This window comes from Adiantum capillus-veneris, chromosome 22 (assembly GCF_014529385.1).
Source record: "Adiantum capillus-veneris isolate H3 chromosome 22, ASM1452938v2, whole genome shotgun sequence".
Taxonomy (NCBI): domain Eukaryota; kingdom Viridiplantae; phylum Streptophyta; class Polypodiopsida; order Polypodiales; family Pteridaceae; genus Adiantum; species Adiantum capillus-veneris.
In genome coordinates this window covers 69,256,782-69,274,412 of record NC_140952.1, presented here as the reverse complement: position 1 = coordinate 69,274,412, position 17,631 = coordinate 69,256,782, and the positions used below count along the sequence as shown (strand labels likewise).

Sequence of the window (17,631 nt, the reverse complement as noted above, 5' to 3'; positions counted from 1 at the left end):
ATTGTCCCAAACAATACAGCATTTTGAGAGTGTGTGTGTGTGTGTGTGTGTGTGTATAAGATCCATTGGCAACAAGAAGTTTTTGACATTTTCCCACTATAATTCCCGCATTGCTGATTACGACAACATCATGAGCTTTTGCAAGCGAGGTGTATCATACCTAGCTAGGTCGGTGTGATGGAGGGGGCCCGGCAGCCTAGGTATGCGGAGCCTCATCTGCAGAAGCTCATGATGTTGAACAAACTTCTTGTGATAGATTATGAGCTCCTTTTATTAATACTAATGAGAGAAATGAACCCTCAGCTCTTTTTATTAAAAGTGGCTGTCATCATGATTAACCACAAAAATAGTAATCCATTTGCATAAGATCATGTTTACAATGGAAGCCATCCTCTCTATTGCAACAAGTTGTCTGATAGCCAGTTCTGTTTTACACCCCAAAAAAAGAACACCTGCATTTGTTAGCATAGATCTTTTGAATTACCTCCCAGATATGCTGAATGAAGACATGGTTCCACCAATGTTGCTGTTCTTTTCTAAACGAGGGGCAGTATCTGAGTTAGAAAACCTTAGTAGCAGCCCTTGCACAGTCTCACCAATGCGTGTTGTTGCGAAGGAAGAAGGGCTTTTGAGCACAAAAAGAAGGCCTTGGTGCAAGCTAGAAAGTTGAAGGTCATCCACAGGTATATGACCCTGCAGCATTTGCACCACATGTTCCATTGACGGTCGCAATGCCGGGTTTTCTAGCACGCACAGAAAAGCCGTGTTAATCATCCTTCTCAACTTTACCATGTCCTTTTCTGATTTTATTGCAGTGTCCGTTAACTTAATAAGATCTCCCTGCTGAGCTAGCCAGAAAGCCCACTCTGGATAATACACCTGCTCCATGGACTCAACAGTGTGATGCAAATTCTTTCGTCCACTGATAATTTCCATCAACAGCATTCCAAAGCTGTAAACATCACACTTCTCATCAATAACACCCTCCTTCATCCACTCCGGAGCCAAATATCCCGGAGTTCCTCTCATAGTTGTCATCACATGTGTTTCATTCCTATTTACCAGCCTTGAGAGACCAAAATCTGCCACTTTGGCATTAAAGCTTTCATCAAGGAGGATATTCTGTGGCTTGATGTCTAGATGAATGACCTTTTCTCGGCATTCATCATGTAAGTAGGCAAGTCCCCGAGCCGTGCCCAATGCTATCTTGCACCTGACATCCCAAGTCAGCTGTGATCTTTTGTATTGTGCCTCTGCAAACAACCATTGGTCAAGGGATCTATTCTCCATGAACTCATATACAAGTAGCCGATGACCTTTTTGTGCGCAAAAGCCGAGTAAGCCGAGCAGATTGTTGTGGTGTATTCCTCCCATGATTGCTACCTCTGCTTTGAATTCTTTATTCCCCTGCATTACGCTCTCAAGCTTTTTGACAGCCACCTTGGTGCCATTCTGAAGCAGCCCTGCATACACTGCCCCAAAGCCCCCTCTCCCTAGCTTCCTTTCAAAACCACTGGTTATCTGTTCTAATTCGTTGTAAGTATACCTGCTGGGTAATCCGGCGATAGCATCCAATAAAGTATCCTCCTCCTCCTCATCATCATCATCTGCAGGTTTGAGCTGTTTATACCAACAATATACAAATAGGAGCACAAGGATAACTACTACAGATACCACTGAGACAACACTTGCCACAATGACAGTCATCTTGGATGCCCTGCCTTGATCTTGACGAATTGTGTTCACTTTCAAATAGGCAAAGAAGTCACTTTGACTGAGACCACCATGAAGGCTTCTAACTGCATCTACATGGTGGCACGCTCGCTTACCTTGATGCCAAAATGCTGCCAAGCAAGAGCAGTTTTGAGAGCACTTGTCCACACATGTTTCTTCTGTGGAGATGTTAATTAGTGGTGGCGTGTAGTTGTTGGCAACATTCTCCATTCCTCTAAGCGGCAGCATAGTCTGATATGTCTGCGACGAACCATTGCAGTCCAGCTTATTTGTGAGGGTACAGTCTTGGGAAAAAAATGGACTATCTGAAGGACATGTACAATGTGATGCTGCAGTGCAAAGCCCATAAGGCCCACAATCATCAGGAAGCAGGCATGAATCATAATTGAAGACGTCGAAATCATCGGATAATGTTGATCCCTGGATAGTATGAGCATGCAACCTTCCATGATACTCGATACGAAAGATAAGCAGATGGCCACTGGCAGGGGTTCCATTGTCCTCAAAGGGAAGGATGGTATGATCAGGTTGAAGGGAGCAGAATGGTGGCCAGTATGAAGCATTATCAAGAGGATACCCAGAATCCCTCAATTCAAGGGCACCTGGTCTCAAGAAAGCTTGAAGAGGGCTGGCCTCACATGTGTGTTTGATAGAGAAAGAATCATTGACGCCATAGATGTTCCATATGAAATAAGGTTGAGGGTTAGGGAGGTTGGAGTAAAGGGTGATGCCACTTGGCTCCATAACAAGAGTATAGTCACCAGAGGAAGGGTCTGTCGAGGTTTTCCAGCTGGTGAGATTTCGTCCAGGACGCAAGAACTGTCCCACAGTAAGGGTGTCGGTAGGATGATCCGCGCTTTGCCACTTGATATCACCGCCAGAGCTTTGCAAAACCAAGCTGACAGGGTTCTGGCTGATATCCATTGTGCTGACTCCTTGATTGGCAGTGTTGGAAGACCAGATGGGGGTTTTGGGGTTATCGCCCAGGAGGACAAGGTTACCATCAAGGAGGAGATGGAGCGAGATGGAGCTGTTTGACTTGATGGGGTGGTTGCGGTTCGCGATCCACACAAATATGCCCGAGTCGACGAAATGGGCCTCGTACAAATAGATGGAGAGGGTGAAGGAGAAGTCACTCATTGATAAGGGGGATGATGATGTTTTTGAAGCTCGAAGGCATAGACATACAGAGCTTGTTATGGAGGAGCCCTCTGTCGTGATGTTTTCCCCTCTAAGGATAAGGAAGCCATAGGAGTCAGGGTAATTCTTGAATTGAAGTGCAGATTCATCAAGAAAGCTACTAACATTGTTAGTGAAATTAGACTGAGAAAGAGTGTAAGCAGTGTTTAGCTGCCATGTCTGACTCAGTCCAGCTGATGCTTTTGCACATACGAAGAAGAAGAAGAAGAAGAAGAAGGGGGCCCCAAAGATGAGCAATCTGAAGATGATGAGGAAAGAGGGGTTTGCCATAGTTGCACAGAGCAAAAGCATTAAGATAAATCAAGAAATTAATCTAGACAGTATCTTATTTAATGAGGATATAGTTGCCTTTTAAATTAGAATACCTGTATACAGTAGTCCTCTTGAATCTTGATTGGCCCGCAACTTCACTGTTCTTCCTTCAGTCTCTCATAATACCATAGACAAATACAGTCGTGACCACGTGAGTAACAACTGATAACAAACTATCCAAATGAAGCTTCCCACATAGGTCAAGAATAGAGACATTCAAATGAAGCTTCCCACATAGGTCTCTCTCTCTCTCTCTCTCATTTTTGGGATAAGAAGTCAAAATAATTTTGGTGCTCAAAGTAAATCTATTAGTCATGTCTATAGAATAGGAATAGAGACATTCAAAGTCAATCGTACTAGTCATGTGACATGTCTATGGAATGAGAGGTAAGTGGAACATTTTCTACTATGGCCCACCATGAGAAGAGATTTTTGGCCAAGAAGGCCACAGGGAAGCCTTAGGGGGAAGTGGTAGAGAAAGCGTGCAATTCTCTCACCATCAAGTGGTCACCCTCACATTAACCTTTATAGGTCACATTTCAAGTCATTTCAAGCCTTACTATATTTATTTGAACATTTTCAATATGAAAATGAGTGTGTGTGTGTGTGTGTGTGCGCGCGCGAGCGCGCGCACGTGCATCTCTCTCTCTCTCTCTCTAATCTCTCTCCATTAAAGTGTTTGGAAAAAAATATTTTTTCAGACATACAAAATTTCTTTTCTTGAATATGCCTAGAGAAAATGTTAAAAATTAGATTTATTTTTCAAGTTTTTACATTATTTTTCTCTATTTCGGGGTGGAACTTCTCCTTTACCCCTTGCTCTCAACTAACATTTTTGAAATTGAAAACGGCACCAGGTGAGAATCCATTAATGTGAGTGAGCTCTTATTCTTAGTCCTGATCGGCATTCAGGACTCTAGACTATGGAGTTTATACGAAGCTGCCAAAATGCACAGCCAGAGCCTCATGCTTCCATTTAATAATGCATTCTTTTATTATTATCCTCAACAAGTGGACCTCACCACCACATCGTACAACCAAAGCGGGGCTCACCAACAGCTGTTTTCCCAACATGAGAGAGAAAGGACATACTTAAAAACTTGTCCAGCTTTTACGTCAAAATTTGAAAGATTTGCCAGTTTTTACATTAAGTCGATTTAGGCAAACTCAAACCTACTCTGGATCTATCCGTTTTTACATTGAAGCTTGTAAAATTTTAGTGGTTTAGGCAAAATTAGAACCTAGCCCTGATTTTTGGATCAATGGCTTTAAGCAGTTGTATGTACTAAACTAGCCAGTTTTCTTTGTGTTTGTGTTGCAAACATAGGTCACCATCTTTGGGAAGTACTAGCTCTTTGATTCAATGTGTTAACACTCTTTTAGCAACTATTCTACAACATTTCTTGTGAAAGTATGCATAAGCATGTCTGTAATAACTGCTAAATCTCACAAGAAACATGTAGAAGGATACACATTCTGACATTCAATGCATGTGCATGTACTTACACCTCTTGACGACCCAAGTTGTTGAGATAGAATGGATTATGGAGTCTTTTGAAACATGCAAGCTAAAATCTCATCTTTGGCCGATTGCAAGATAATCTAGACACTCTTTTGAGGCATGAGCATTAAAAAAATAATTCTTAAGCATGAACACGATTGTGAATTTTTGTTATTGCACCTTATTCATATGGTAAGCCTTGCGTGAAAAGGAACAAAAGGGCGACTGGCTGTGGCAATAAAGTTCGTTGGCCACTAGTTTGATAATCACTATAGATTCTCGAGACTCATTATTCCTCATTACTAATGTCAGGGTAATTCTTGAAATGAAGTGCAGATTCTTCAAGAAAGCTACTAACATTGTTAGTGAAATTAGAGTGAGAAAGAGTGTAAGCAGTGTTTAGCTGCCATGTCTGACTCAGTCCAGCTGATGCTTTTGCACATAAGAAGAAGGGGGCCCCAAAGATGAGCAATCTGAAGATGATGAGAAAAGAGGGGTTTGCCATAGTTGCACAGAGCAAAAGCATTAAGATAAATCAAGAAATTAATCTAGATAGTATCTTATTTAATGAGGATATTAGTTGCCTTTTATATTAGAATACATGTATACAGTAGTCCTCTTGAATCTTGATTGGCCTGCAACTTCATTGTTCTTTCCTTCAGTCTCTCATAATACCATAGACAATTAAAAGGGTGAGTTCAGACTAGGCAATGGAAGAAAACTGCAAAGGGGCGTCAATGCTCCATGGCAAAAGTTGATTGGTTGAAGTTGAGCCAATCTTCCGCCGGGCCCTCCGTTTTTCTTCTGATCCCCGCCCCCCCCCGGAAGAGTTGATGGCCTCTCTCAGCCCCCTTTGCTTTTTCACTGTTCCGTCTCCACACTGTTCACACTAGGCGGCGACAGATTTGCGAAGACTTCTTTCTTCCACCGGCTCAATTGAACCTAGCCTAGAGTTGTGACCACGTGAGTATGATAACAAACTACTCAAATGAAGCTTCCCACATAGGTCAAGAATAGAGACATTCAAATGAATCTTCCCACATAGGTATATGTCTCTCTCTCTCTCTCTCTCTCACATTCTTGGGATAAGAAGTCAAAATAATTTTGGTGCTCAAAGTAAATCTATTAGTCATGTCTATAGAATAAGAATAGAGACGTTCGAAGTCAATCATACTAGTCATGTGACATGTCTATGGAATGCGAATTGAGACTTTGGGAGAAAGGGAGTTTGTTGTGCCGCGGGGGGGGGGGGGGGGGGGGGGATCTTAAAGAAATTGGGCAATGAAGTGGGAGAGGGGTAAGTTTGAAAATAATCATGGAACATTTTCTACGATGGCCTACCACGACACGAGAAGAGAGTTTTGGTCAAGAAGGCCATTGGTAAGTGGTAGAGAAAACGTGCAATTTTCTTACCATCAAACCATCAAGTGGTCACATTCACATTAACCTTTATAGGTAGCATTTCAAGTCGTTTCAAGTCTTACTATATTCATTTGAACATTTTCAATATGAAAATGAGTGTGTGTGTGTGTGTGCGCGTGCACGCACGTGCATCTCTCTCTCTCTCTAATCTCTCTCCATTAAAGTGTTTGGAAAAAAATATTTTTACAGACATACAATTTTTTTTTTGAATATGCCTAGAGAAAATGTTAAAAATTAGATTTATTTTTCAAGTTTTTATATTATTTTTCTCTATTTCAGGGTGGAACTTCTCCTTTTCCCCTTGCTCTCAACTGACATTTTTAAAATTGAAAACGGCACCAGTGTTAGAAAAAAACCCGAATCTAGTGTATTTTAACCGGTTAAAATCGAAAAATCTTGACTAGATTTTACGCTTGCTTTTAAGAAAACTGATAAATTTATACAAGTTTTAGTGTAATTGTCGGCAAAAGATTCAAATTTGACCTATAAACAAAGAGAATTTCAAGTTTTCTCTTATTTTGAATGTTTAGGAAAAATATATTTTTTTAGCCATGAACTAACAAGATCTTAAGTTGAGACACATTTTTCTCGAACACACAGACCATTAACATGTCAAATATGTTCTAATAATCATTTATTACAACAAAAAATGATGCCTACTTGAGGCCATTGTGAAGTGTTTACCTTGTTAAATATAAAATATTAATACAATAGATAAATATAATTTATGTTTATTAAACATAATTTTAGTTACAAATATATAAAACATCTTTTGCACCATGTGTGTAAGAGAGAGAAGAGGAAGCTATGAATATTGAAAATTGAAAGGAAAAAAAATCTAAAAGTACTCAAAGCATTAATCTTGAGAATTACACATTTTAAAGAAATTTCCAAAAAACCTCTTAATGAATTTTCACTAGGGAAAAATATAAAACAATGCAAGCCAAAATAAATTTTAAAGCTAAGTTAAAGTAATTGCACTAAGTTCAAGTAAACTCTAAAACTAAGTTCAAGTAGTTCAAGTAAGCACATTTCTCAAAAGAAAGAATTCTTTCTCAAGTAGTCCTTTTAAGGTGACAATGGCTGCCTTAAAAAGTCTTTAAGGATAACTAGTATGTGACCTGCGCATTGCTGTGGCCAAAGAAACATCCCTTCTATTCTTGTAGGGATATCTTCTCTTCCAAGTGAAACACTATCAATGCTCTATTCTTAGATGTATATTCTATTGCATTTCCAAAAGTAATGCATTACATGACCTCTTGAGATTCTAACAAACATAAATATATGTAAGATTCTACAAAGCATTCTTTGATACCAAGCTTGTGAGCTTCTCATAGACTTTGTTTTTCAAGGTGCTAGCTCTTGTTCAAAAAACTTAGAAGTGCGAGAGAGAGAGAGAGAGAGAGAGAGAGAGTCTCCTCCTTCTGGTGTATTTTGGTTTAGCAATGCTACCAATGTTGATTATACAGATTACGTAAGTTAACGTGGTGTGAAGCGATGAAATCCGTCTGAAATCAATGTAACAATAAAGCTTTTTTTGAAAATGGAGTGGATTCTAGAATTGGTTCAACAATAGGAACACAATTAAATTCAATGTTTCTACTCCACTCTCTTACTTACTTCTATCCTTACGTCTTTCTTATGAGCAAGACATGGTAGAAGTGTACATCATAGCTTTTTATATGGCAAGAAGACCATCTTTCCCTTGGTCTACCTAGAGTTGACAAAAGTGCTACCAAGTCAAGAAGTACAAATTGGGTAAGTCAACAAGTGTTTAAAGATGAAGGCCCATAATTGCTACAATGTGTAATTATAAAACTTTTCATGTCTAAGAGTAGAGTTATGAAAATTTAAGGGCTCATAGTTTCCAATGTACCAAAAAAGCTTCAAGTTTCAAAGAGATGAGCTGACGTTCTTTTAATATTAAGAATGTAATTATATCTATGTTGCTCTCTAGATGCTTATCTTGGATCTCTATCTATGTTCACAAGCATGGTAATGGTATACGTCATCACCTAATCACAACAATACATAAGCAATTTAGTGTGAAAAGGTGCAAACTATTTGTTCTTGTACACTTTCACATCATTTGCATCATAAAATGTGATAGAAATGAAAGCAAAGTAAGGTTGCTTAATTGTTTATTTTATAGGAATTTGGCCATTATGCTAAACTGAAGGACGTGGTGTAAAATTAAGGGTGTGAGTAAAATCATGCATGCCATTGATCTCTATGTATCTCTACCCTCTAATTACAAAAGCATACCCCTCTTTGAAAGAGCAGATTGTATTCAACCAGCTTGAGCCTCTTTCCTTGCGCACAATCTATACTATACCAACCATTTGGCTTGATTGTTTTTCTGTTAAATGTGCGATTGGACATTGAGGAAATGTAGGACAACCTCTTTCTGTGTACACATTAGGTTCCTTGAAAATTTGAGAACATGAGAGTACCATACCCTACTTGAGTACACACACACACACATATATATATGCATACTACATATATACATATATGTATAAAGATATGTAAATACATATATATATACACATGTGTGTGTGTGTATCTATATATATATCTATATATATATATATATATATATATATATATATGTGTGTGTGTGTGTGTGTGTGTGTGTGTGTACATATATGTATGTATGTATATATGTATCTATATACACATATGTATATAGAAATATAGACATATATATATATTTATTTATTTATATATATTCTTACATCGAAGATTTTTCACGTAGGTTTTGAAGCCTCCTCTTGTTGTTATAGTACAATAACTATGACATTCGGAACTTTTATGCTCCCTTCGTGCCCCCCCTCCAAACCCTCTCTCTCTCTCTCTCTCTCTCTCTCTCTCTCTCTCTCTCTCTCTCACACACACACACACACACACACACACACGTATCAGATGGATAGCAGTTTGCATGGAGCTCATGTGTGCATACACATATGCCTTGTCATCGTGGTATAGTAGTTGACAAATTGGCATTGCGGTTAAAGTGATGACCTCAAGTCGATGCATGAAAAGGATGAGCAAAGTCCTTTTTCTCAATCTCTGTAAAAGAAAAAGTATAGATGGCTATGACTGGCCTCTCTCTCTCTCTCTCTCTCTCTCTCTCTCTCTCTGCTCTCAGGTTTTGAACTTACGACCATCAAATAGATCTTTGAGATCTCATATGATCGCTCCTACAACATTTTACATTATTCTTTTTCAAGACGTGTGTGTGTGTGTGTGTGTGTGTGTGTGTGTGTGTGTGAGTGTGTGTGTGTGTGTGTGTGTGTGTGTGAGAGAGAGAGAGAGAGAGAGAGAGAGAGAGAGAGAGACCAGTCATAGCCATCTATACTTTTCTTTACAGAGATTGAGAAAAAGGAGTTTGCTCATCCTTTTCATGCATCGACTTGAGATCATCACTTTAACCACAATGCCAACTTGTCAAACTAATATACCACGATGACAAGTCGTATGTGTATGCACACATGAGCTCCATGCAAACTGCTATCCATCTAATATGTGTGTGTGTGTGTGTGTGTGTGTGTGTGTGTGTGTGTGTGTGAGAGAGAGAGAGAGAGAGAGAGAGAGGGTTTGCAGGGGGGGGGGGGGGGGGGGGGGGGGGGGGGGGAGGGAAGGGGCCCCAGGAAAGGAGCATAAAAGTTTTGAATGTCATATGTATTGTACTATAACAACAACAAGAGGCTTCAAGACCTATGTGACAAATCTAGGATATATATATATATATATATGCCTGTATTTCTATATACATATACATACATACATATATACATATATGTACACACACACACACATATATATGTGTGTATATGTATATGTATGTATACATAATATATATCTAAACAATCCCAGAAGATATATATGGCAACTTGGGTGAGAATAATGCTACTTTTGTTTCATCTTCTCTTACTTGGAAAGAGTTTGAGAATGTCCAAAAGCGTTTTCTCACCAACTTTCTCCAAGTCAAGACACAAACACCCTACATGCTCTTACTTCTTGAGTCCGGATTGCTTCCCATTGAGGTCTTGGGCATGCAAAGGGTTGTGGAGTACATGTGTAAGACACAACGTAGCCCTTTGCATCGACTTCGGCTTAGAATCACATATGAAGCAAGTCAAATGGTTCAAAAGACATGCAAGAGCAAAATACTATGTTCGGGGTGGATGCTTGATATCAAGAAATGGTTTGGAAGATGGGATGCATGTCACTTGGTCAAGGATGCGTCGATCGACTCCCAAGTTAATGAGGCCTTCTTACAACGCCAATGTATCACGGCTTGGGAGAAATCCGAAGGTTCTCGCTTCAGCCATTACACCACACACGTTGCCCCAAACTACAAATCTCTCTTCTTCTCGGAACGAGGTAACCGAACCCATTCCTACATCCTTGATCCCATCCCGTTGAGTGCGATCCGCACCATTGCCTCCATTCGTCTTAGCTCCCATTCTCTACGCTGCGAGACAGGACGTTGGGGCACTGGCGAGGAGTGTCATCGACTTTGCACCTTATGCCCTCGTCAAGTGTGAGAGAGTGAGTGCCACACACTACTTGAGTGCTCAGCTTTTGACCACATTAGGTCCTCTTTTCCCCATATATTCAGCCATGATCTCTCCCTACATACCTTCCTCTCCCAACCACGATGTGGACTCTCTATTGCGACACTCGTTTCAGCCATTTTTGAGCATCGAGAGTCACTTATGAACTCCACTCACACCACGTGATATGTTCATTTGGTCCCATAGGTCATATTTGACCTCCCAGGATGATAATAGAACTATCTATCTATCTATCTCTAAGGTCTTGAACTTGAGACCAACAAATAGATCTTTGACATCTCATTGGATCGCTCCTACAACATTTTTTTTTTCAAGACGTGTGTGTGTGTATGAGAGAGAGAGAGAGAGAGAGAGAGAGAGAGAGAGAGAGAGTTAGAAGATGCAACAAAAATAACTTTATTCTCACCCAAGTTACCATATATATCTTCTGGAATTGTTCTTATGAAATTAAAACTTTTCTTCTTCTTCTTCTTCTTCTTCTTCTTCTTCTTCTTCTCTCTCTCTCTCTCTCTCTCTCTCTCTCTCTCTCTCCTTCCCATAGATATTCAAGTGTTAAAAACTCATTGTGTAACTTTAACGTTTATATTATCCTTGCATCCGTAAAAAGAAATTATTCTCTCTTTTTCCTCTTCTCCCTTCTGCTTTTGCTACATCATTCGTTGGACGCTAAAACATTTTCCTCTATGTGTGTGTTGGCGGGGGAGGGTTTTGATTTTTGATGGGCACCTTTGCCTATCAAAATTTAGAGAATTTATTGATTTTAAGCATGGCCCATTGTTTAACTCTTGAGAAATAAAAATGACTAAATATCCAAGAATTGATAAAAGGTACGCTAACTCTTGAGAATAATGTTACTTTTGTTTCATCTTCTCTTACTTGGAAAGAGTTTGAGAATGTCCAAAAGCGTTTTCTCACCAACTTTCTCCAAGTCAAGACACAAACACCCTACATGCTCTTACTTCTTGAGTCCGGATTGCTTCCCATTGAGGTCTTGGGCATGCAAAGGGTTGTGGAGTACATGTGTAAGACACAACGTAGCCCTTTGCATCGACTTCGGCCTAGAATCACATATGAAGCAAGTCAAATGGTTCAAAAGACATGCAAGAGCAAAATACTATGTTCGGGGTGGATGCTTGATATCAAGAAATGGTTTGGAAGATGGTATGCATGTCACTTGGTTAAGGATGCGTCGATCGACTCCCAAGTTAATGAGGCCTTCTTACAACGCCAATGTATCACGGCTTGGGAGAAATCCGGAGGTTCTCGCTTCAGCCATTACACCACACACGTTGCCCCAAACTACAAATCTCTCTTCTTCTCGGAACGAGGTAACCGAACCCATTCCTACATCCTTGATCCCATCCCGTTGAGTGCGATCCGCACCATTGCCTCCATTCGTCTTAGCTCCCATTCTCTACGCTGCGAGACAGGACGTTGGGGCACTGGCGAGGAGTGTCATCGACTTTGCACCTTATGCCCTCGTCAAGTGTGAGAGAGTGAGTACCACACACTACTTGAGTGCTCAGCTTTTGACCACATTAGGTCCTCTTTTCCCCATATATTCAGCCATGATCTCTCCCTACATACCTTCCTCTCCCAACCACGATGTGGACTCTCTATTGCGACACTCATTTCAGCCATTTTTGAGCATCGAGAGTCACTTATGAACTCCACTCACACCACGTGATATGTTCATTTGGTCCCATAGGTCATATTTGACCTCCCAGGATGATAATAGAACTATCTATCTATCTATCTCTAAGGTCTTGAACTTGAGACCAAAAAATAGATCTTTGACATCTCATTGGATCGCTCCTACAACATTTTTTTTTTCAAGACGTGTGTGTGTGTATGAGAGAGAGAGAGAGAGAGAGAGAGAGAGAGAGAGTTAGAAGATGCAACAAAAATAACTTTATTCTCACCCAAGTTACCATATATATCTTCTGGAATTGTTCTTATGAAATTAAAACTTTTATTCTTCTTCTTCTTCTTCTTCTTCTTCTTCTCTCTCTCTCTCTCTCTCTCTCTCTCTCTCTCTCTCTCTCTCCCTCCTTCCCATAGATATTCAAGTGTTAAAAACTCATTGTGTAACTTTAACGTTTATATTATCCTTGCATCCGTAAAAAGAAATTATTCTCTCTTTTTCCTCTTCTCCCTTCTGCTTTTGCTACATCATTCGTTGGACGCTAAAACATTTTCCTCTATGTGTGTGTGGGCGGGGGAGGGTTTTGATTTTTGATGGGCACCTTTGCCTATCAAAATTTAGAGAATTTATTGATTTTAAGCATGGCCCATTGTTTAACTCTTGAGAAATAAAAATGACTAAATATCCAAGAATTGATAAAAGGTATGCTAACTCGGCAGTCTCTCTCTCTATTTGGGGTGCCAATGGTAGGGTTGGTTTTTTTTTAGAATCTTAATTATTTTCTATGGGTGAAAAATGTTAGCAACCCTTTTGAAAATACACTATTACTTAAAGAAACCCATATTATCTTGGAAATTTGACAGGGGGTCACTATATATGATTTTTGTATGTCACGTGCATTCAAGGACTATTTTTAAACTCCTTATTTGTGAATTTTTGACAAATAATTCAATCTCTAAAGATTTTTTCCAATTACATTTTATGGTACCCTTCTGTATGTGAAAATGTGAGAGAAAAAAATTAATAACCCCTTCTGATGTACTCACGTGATAGTCGCATAAATATTAAGTGACCCCCTAGAAATTTGAAGGGCTTGAAGGGTGTCCTTGGTGAGACGGAGCCCTATGAGCTGGAAAGGAAAATCTCTCTGTCTCTCTCTCTCTCTCTCATTCATGGTCAATAATATGGATAACTACTCCTTCATTTGCATGCATTTTTTGAAAGTGAAACTATCCCAAGTCTACACCATACGAGCTTTTTTTTTTCAATCTCTTTAATGAAATAAAAACTGTAATTTTTTTATAAATATATCAATATTGGTCTTTAAAAAAACCTCTTGAAAAGATAAAGCCAAATATATCTTAAAAAATTAAATTTTCATTAAATAATAAAATCTCCACTAAATTTATCTCATTTTTGTTATGTACATTTAAACCACTACATTTATTCTATGTAAAGTAGAAAGTCTTTGATTTTCTATTAGTAAAATGCTTTTTACTACTAAAGAAAAGTATTTTTTTTTTACTTTACATTATGACAACCCTAGAAAGCTATTTGTTATTTCTTACAATCTTACTCTCCTTTTTGCATTTTAAAGAGGTTTTCTTTTAAGTGAAGCAGTGAGTGACACATGGAGGGTCTCTCCTTCCTTGAAAAATTTAAGCTGCTTCCTATATAGTATATATATATATATATATATATATATATATATATGTATATTATGTATACATACATATACATATACATATACATATATATATATATATATATATATACACGCATAAATATATATAATTATAGACAAATATATATATATATATATATATGTATATGTATATACGTATCTATATGTATATATGTATGTATATATATACCTATATATATATTCTTACATCCTAGATTTTTCACATAGGTCTTGAAGCCTCTTGTTGTTGTTATAGTACAATAACTATGACATTCAAAACTTTTATGCTCCCTTCGTGCCCCCACCCCCTCCCCCCTGCAAACCCTCTCTCTCTCTCTCTCTCTCTCTCTCTCTCTCACACACACACACACACACACACACACACACACACACACACACACACATTAGATGGATAGCAATTTGCATGGAGCTCATGTGTGCATACACATACGACTTATCATTGTGGTATAGTAGTTGACAAGTTTGCATTGCGGTAAAAGTGATGACCTCAAGTCGATGCATGAAAAGGATGAGCAAACTCCTTTTTCTCAATCTCTGTAAAGAAAAGTATAGATGGCTATGATTGGTCTCTCTCTCTCTCTCTCTCTCTCTCTCTCTCTCTCTCTCACAGGTCTACCATCGAATAGATCTTTAAGGTCTCATTGGATTGCTCCTACAACATTTTAAATTATTCTTTTTTCAAGACGTGTGTGTATGTTTGTGTGTGTGTGAGAGAGAGAGAGAGCGTTGGAAGATGAAACAAAAATAACTTTATTCTCACCCAAGTTGGCATATATATCTTCTGGGATTGTTCCTATGGGATTAAAATTTTTATTCTTCTTCTTCTTATTCTCTCTCTCTCTCTCTCTCTTTCTCTCTCTCTCTCTCTCTCTCTCTCTCTCTCCTTCCTTCCTTCCCATAGATATTCAAGTGTTAAAGACTTGTTGTGTAACTTTAATGTCTTTTTAGATTGTCCTTGCATCCTTTAAAAGAATTTATTCTCTCTTTCGCCTCTTCTCCCTTCTGCTTTTGGTGCATCATTCGATGGACGCTAAAACATTTTCCTCTATGTATGTAGGTGGGGGGGGTGGAGGGGTGTTTGATTTTTGATGGGCACCTTTGCCTATCAAAATTTAGAGAGTTTATTGATTTTAAGTATGGCCCATTGTTTAAATCTTAATAATAAAAAGAACTAAATATCCAAGAATTGATAAAAGGTACGTTAACTGGGCAATCTCTCTCCATATTTGTGGTGCCAATGTGAGGGTTGTTTTTGGCCTGCTGAAGAAAAGGCCTTAGTGTTGGGCTGGGTTGGGCGTCCTTTGACGGATGGGGTCCATGTGGATGGCTAGTAGAGTTTTAGCTTTGTGTGAGGGCGAGGGCTGCAGGACGACATGACCTCGATGTGATAGAGGAGGAAAACAAGGGCAGGCATCTTCTACCGTCGCGCGCACACAGATTGTGACACACATAGGCACTCTCTCTCTCTCTCTCACTCACACACACACACACACGACTCTCTCTCTCTCTCTCTCTCTCTCTCTCTCTCTCTCTCTCACCCAGAAACCGGATGGCCCGCACCTTCTTGCATCAGTCTAGTCTACATCTTGCCCCCTTTCACCCATTATAACTTGGTCGTCAAATCCTCCTAATTCAAAGACTTCAGAATCGTAGCGTCGATGCAGCTTCTCCAGCTTTGCTTGACTAGTGTCGATTTAAACCGTTCAAGTACCAAGGTCAAGCTTGCTACAAGCCATGTAGTAGGCAATGTTGTTTCTTGAGCATCTTTCGCACGTTGACCTGCAGATATCACAGTACATCTAGGGGGTGTTGATTATTAATGGGGACTTGTGTCAACAACTGGCTTTCCTTCTCGTTGTCTCCTTACTTGGCTATAGAGGAAAGATCCCTTGCGGAGGAAGCTGCATCTGTCGCTCATCATAATGCTATGCATGGCACAGGAGGTGTGTACAGAGGCGCTCACCTCAACCTTTATCAAAGCAGCGATCATGATCATCATCAACACCAATCGCCAGCTCAGTTGCATGTGGAAAGTTTGAGCTCTCTTTTGAGTTCTGCCTGCTACAGTAGCGGCTGCACATCCGCTTCCTTATGCTTTGCTTATTTACCTGCAGAAAATCACGGATCCTTCACCTCTCAGATGCTTGATATTGCTCACATCAGGCCACATTCAGCAGGCACCAGCAGTCATGAAGCTATCATAGAAGCTTTTTCCAACTCGTCCTCTTCATCTGGTAAGCATTCATGGTCGTTTAGCAATTTCTTCTCCTCATTTATCTGCGTCAGTGTAAGTAGCGACTCCCTGAAGTAAGTGTAATTAGTCACTCCTTGATCACGCTTCTTTGAGTCTTAATTATTCTTGCCTCTTAAATGAAGACATCGAACATCCACAACGCCTACCAACAATGTGCATGCAGTTTTATTGCTTCTGAAAATCGATTATTACCTTTGCACGTTGCTTCACGAAGCTCCTTCACTCTCACCATGTTTTCTCTTCTGGCCTTCTGTAGTTATCTCTCGCATACACAAATCTGTCCTTATGCCGGCTAAGCTAGTTTACCTCTTGGATGTCTTGCACCTAAGGTTCGAGGCAACTCGTGAATTAAAGGGACTTAGCAAGTATTTGTAAATGCAGAATGGCCTCACTTAAAGCTTTGGAGCAGTTTGCACATGTGCAGCCACACTACCTGATGAAAACAGGTTTGGTAAATATGTTAGGAGGCAACGGCGATGTAGGCTGCGATTTAGAAGATCGTCACGATCCTCGTCAACTCTATTTCGAGGCAGAGGCAACAAGTCATCCTAGTAATATATTGGCTCTACAGAACTTTGGTGTGCGAGTGAAGACAGAAGATGGGCCTAAGTTGGAAGACTTCCTAGGATCTGGAGGTCCAGATTCTAACCATGCAGGAAATGAAAGCATGTACTATCATCACCCTCATGACCATTCCACGCTGGAGGTTGGGATCAACATCAACTCCACGCCGTTCCCTACATCATCATCATCATCACCGTCATACAAGCAGATACCCCCCTCCATCCATGTTGTCGAAGCTTCTAGAGTGACTCTATAACCACAATGTAGACAGTCTACCCTAGACAAGAGCAGTTCCACTCCTTGATCATTACGATGTACAGTCAAGAAAGTTTCTTCACTTGCATGGCCATCAGCCCAATCCCACGGCTAACTTTCTTCATTTCCCACCATCGCTGCATCCTCAAGCTCCTTTCGTGGTTGACAATTGTTGACGACAAGCACTGTTGCAACGAGACATGGCTCCATGGTTATGGAGAGTTGAGGAGTGCATTAACGCTGTGGAGAAGGCGTGTGGGTTTACGTTGCTGTCACCTGACGCTTCCACCAGCTCGCGTGTGGTTGCAGCTCGTCTCTCTTTCAATCTCTGACAGGAAGCCCTCTTCTCAGCATTGCCCAGCTCTGCCTGCCACAGTGCAATCTCTCTCTTCGCTACACACACGTGCGCGCACATATCCACACGCCCTTTCTCTCCAACATGCACCCGTCAAGAGG

The 17,631-nt window shown here is 39.9% G+C and overlaps 1 protein-coding gene and 1 pseudogene across 3 annotated transcripts; one reads left to right on the top strand and one right to left on the bottom strand.

The window, feature by feature from the left end:
* Positions 1-288: 288 nt before the first annotated feature.
* LOC147429543 (G-type lectin S-receptor-like serine/threonine-protein kinase SD2-5) lies at positions 289-3,520 on the bottom strand. Of its 3 annotated transcripts, none has more exons than XM_086495798.1 (2): positions 3,300-3,493; positions 289-2,965 (listed from the first exon to the last, which is right to left on the bottom strand). In XM_086495798.1, the coding sequence occupies exon 2, from the start codon at positions 2,872-2,874 to the stop codon at positions 481-483; it is 2,394 nt and encodes a 797-aa protein (XP_086351924.1). In that variant the 5' UTR covers positions 2,875-2,965; positions 3,300-3,493; the 3' UTR covers positions 289-480. The 3 variants fall into 3 exon arrangements, 2 of the variants coding, with proteins under 2 accessions (XP_086351924.1, XP_086351923.1); XR_015185888.1 differs by lacking the exon at positions 289-2,965 and adding an exon at positions 3,038-3,172 and having other exon boundaries at positions 3,300-3,520; XM_086495797.1 differs by having other exon boundaries at positions 289-3,499.
* A 12,401-nt stretch (positions 3,521-15,921) lies between these two features.
* LOC147429542 (uncharacterized) lies at positions 15,922-17,401 on the top strand (annotated as a pseudogene).
* The last annotated feature ends 230 nt before the right edge of the window (positions 17,402-17,631 follow it).

Bases quoted from the DNA above. Each gene is read 5' to 3' on its own strand.
- LOC147429543 (XM_086495797.1), bottom strand. From the start codon at position 3,225: ATGCTTTTGCTCTGTGCAACTATGGCAAACCCCTCTTTCCTCATCATC.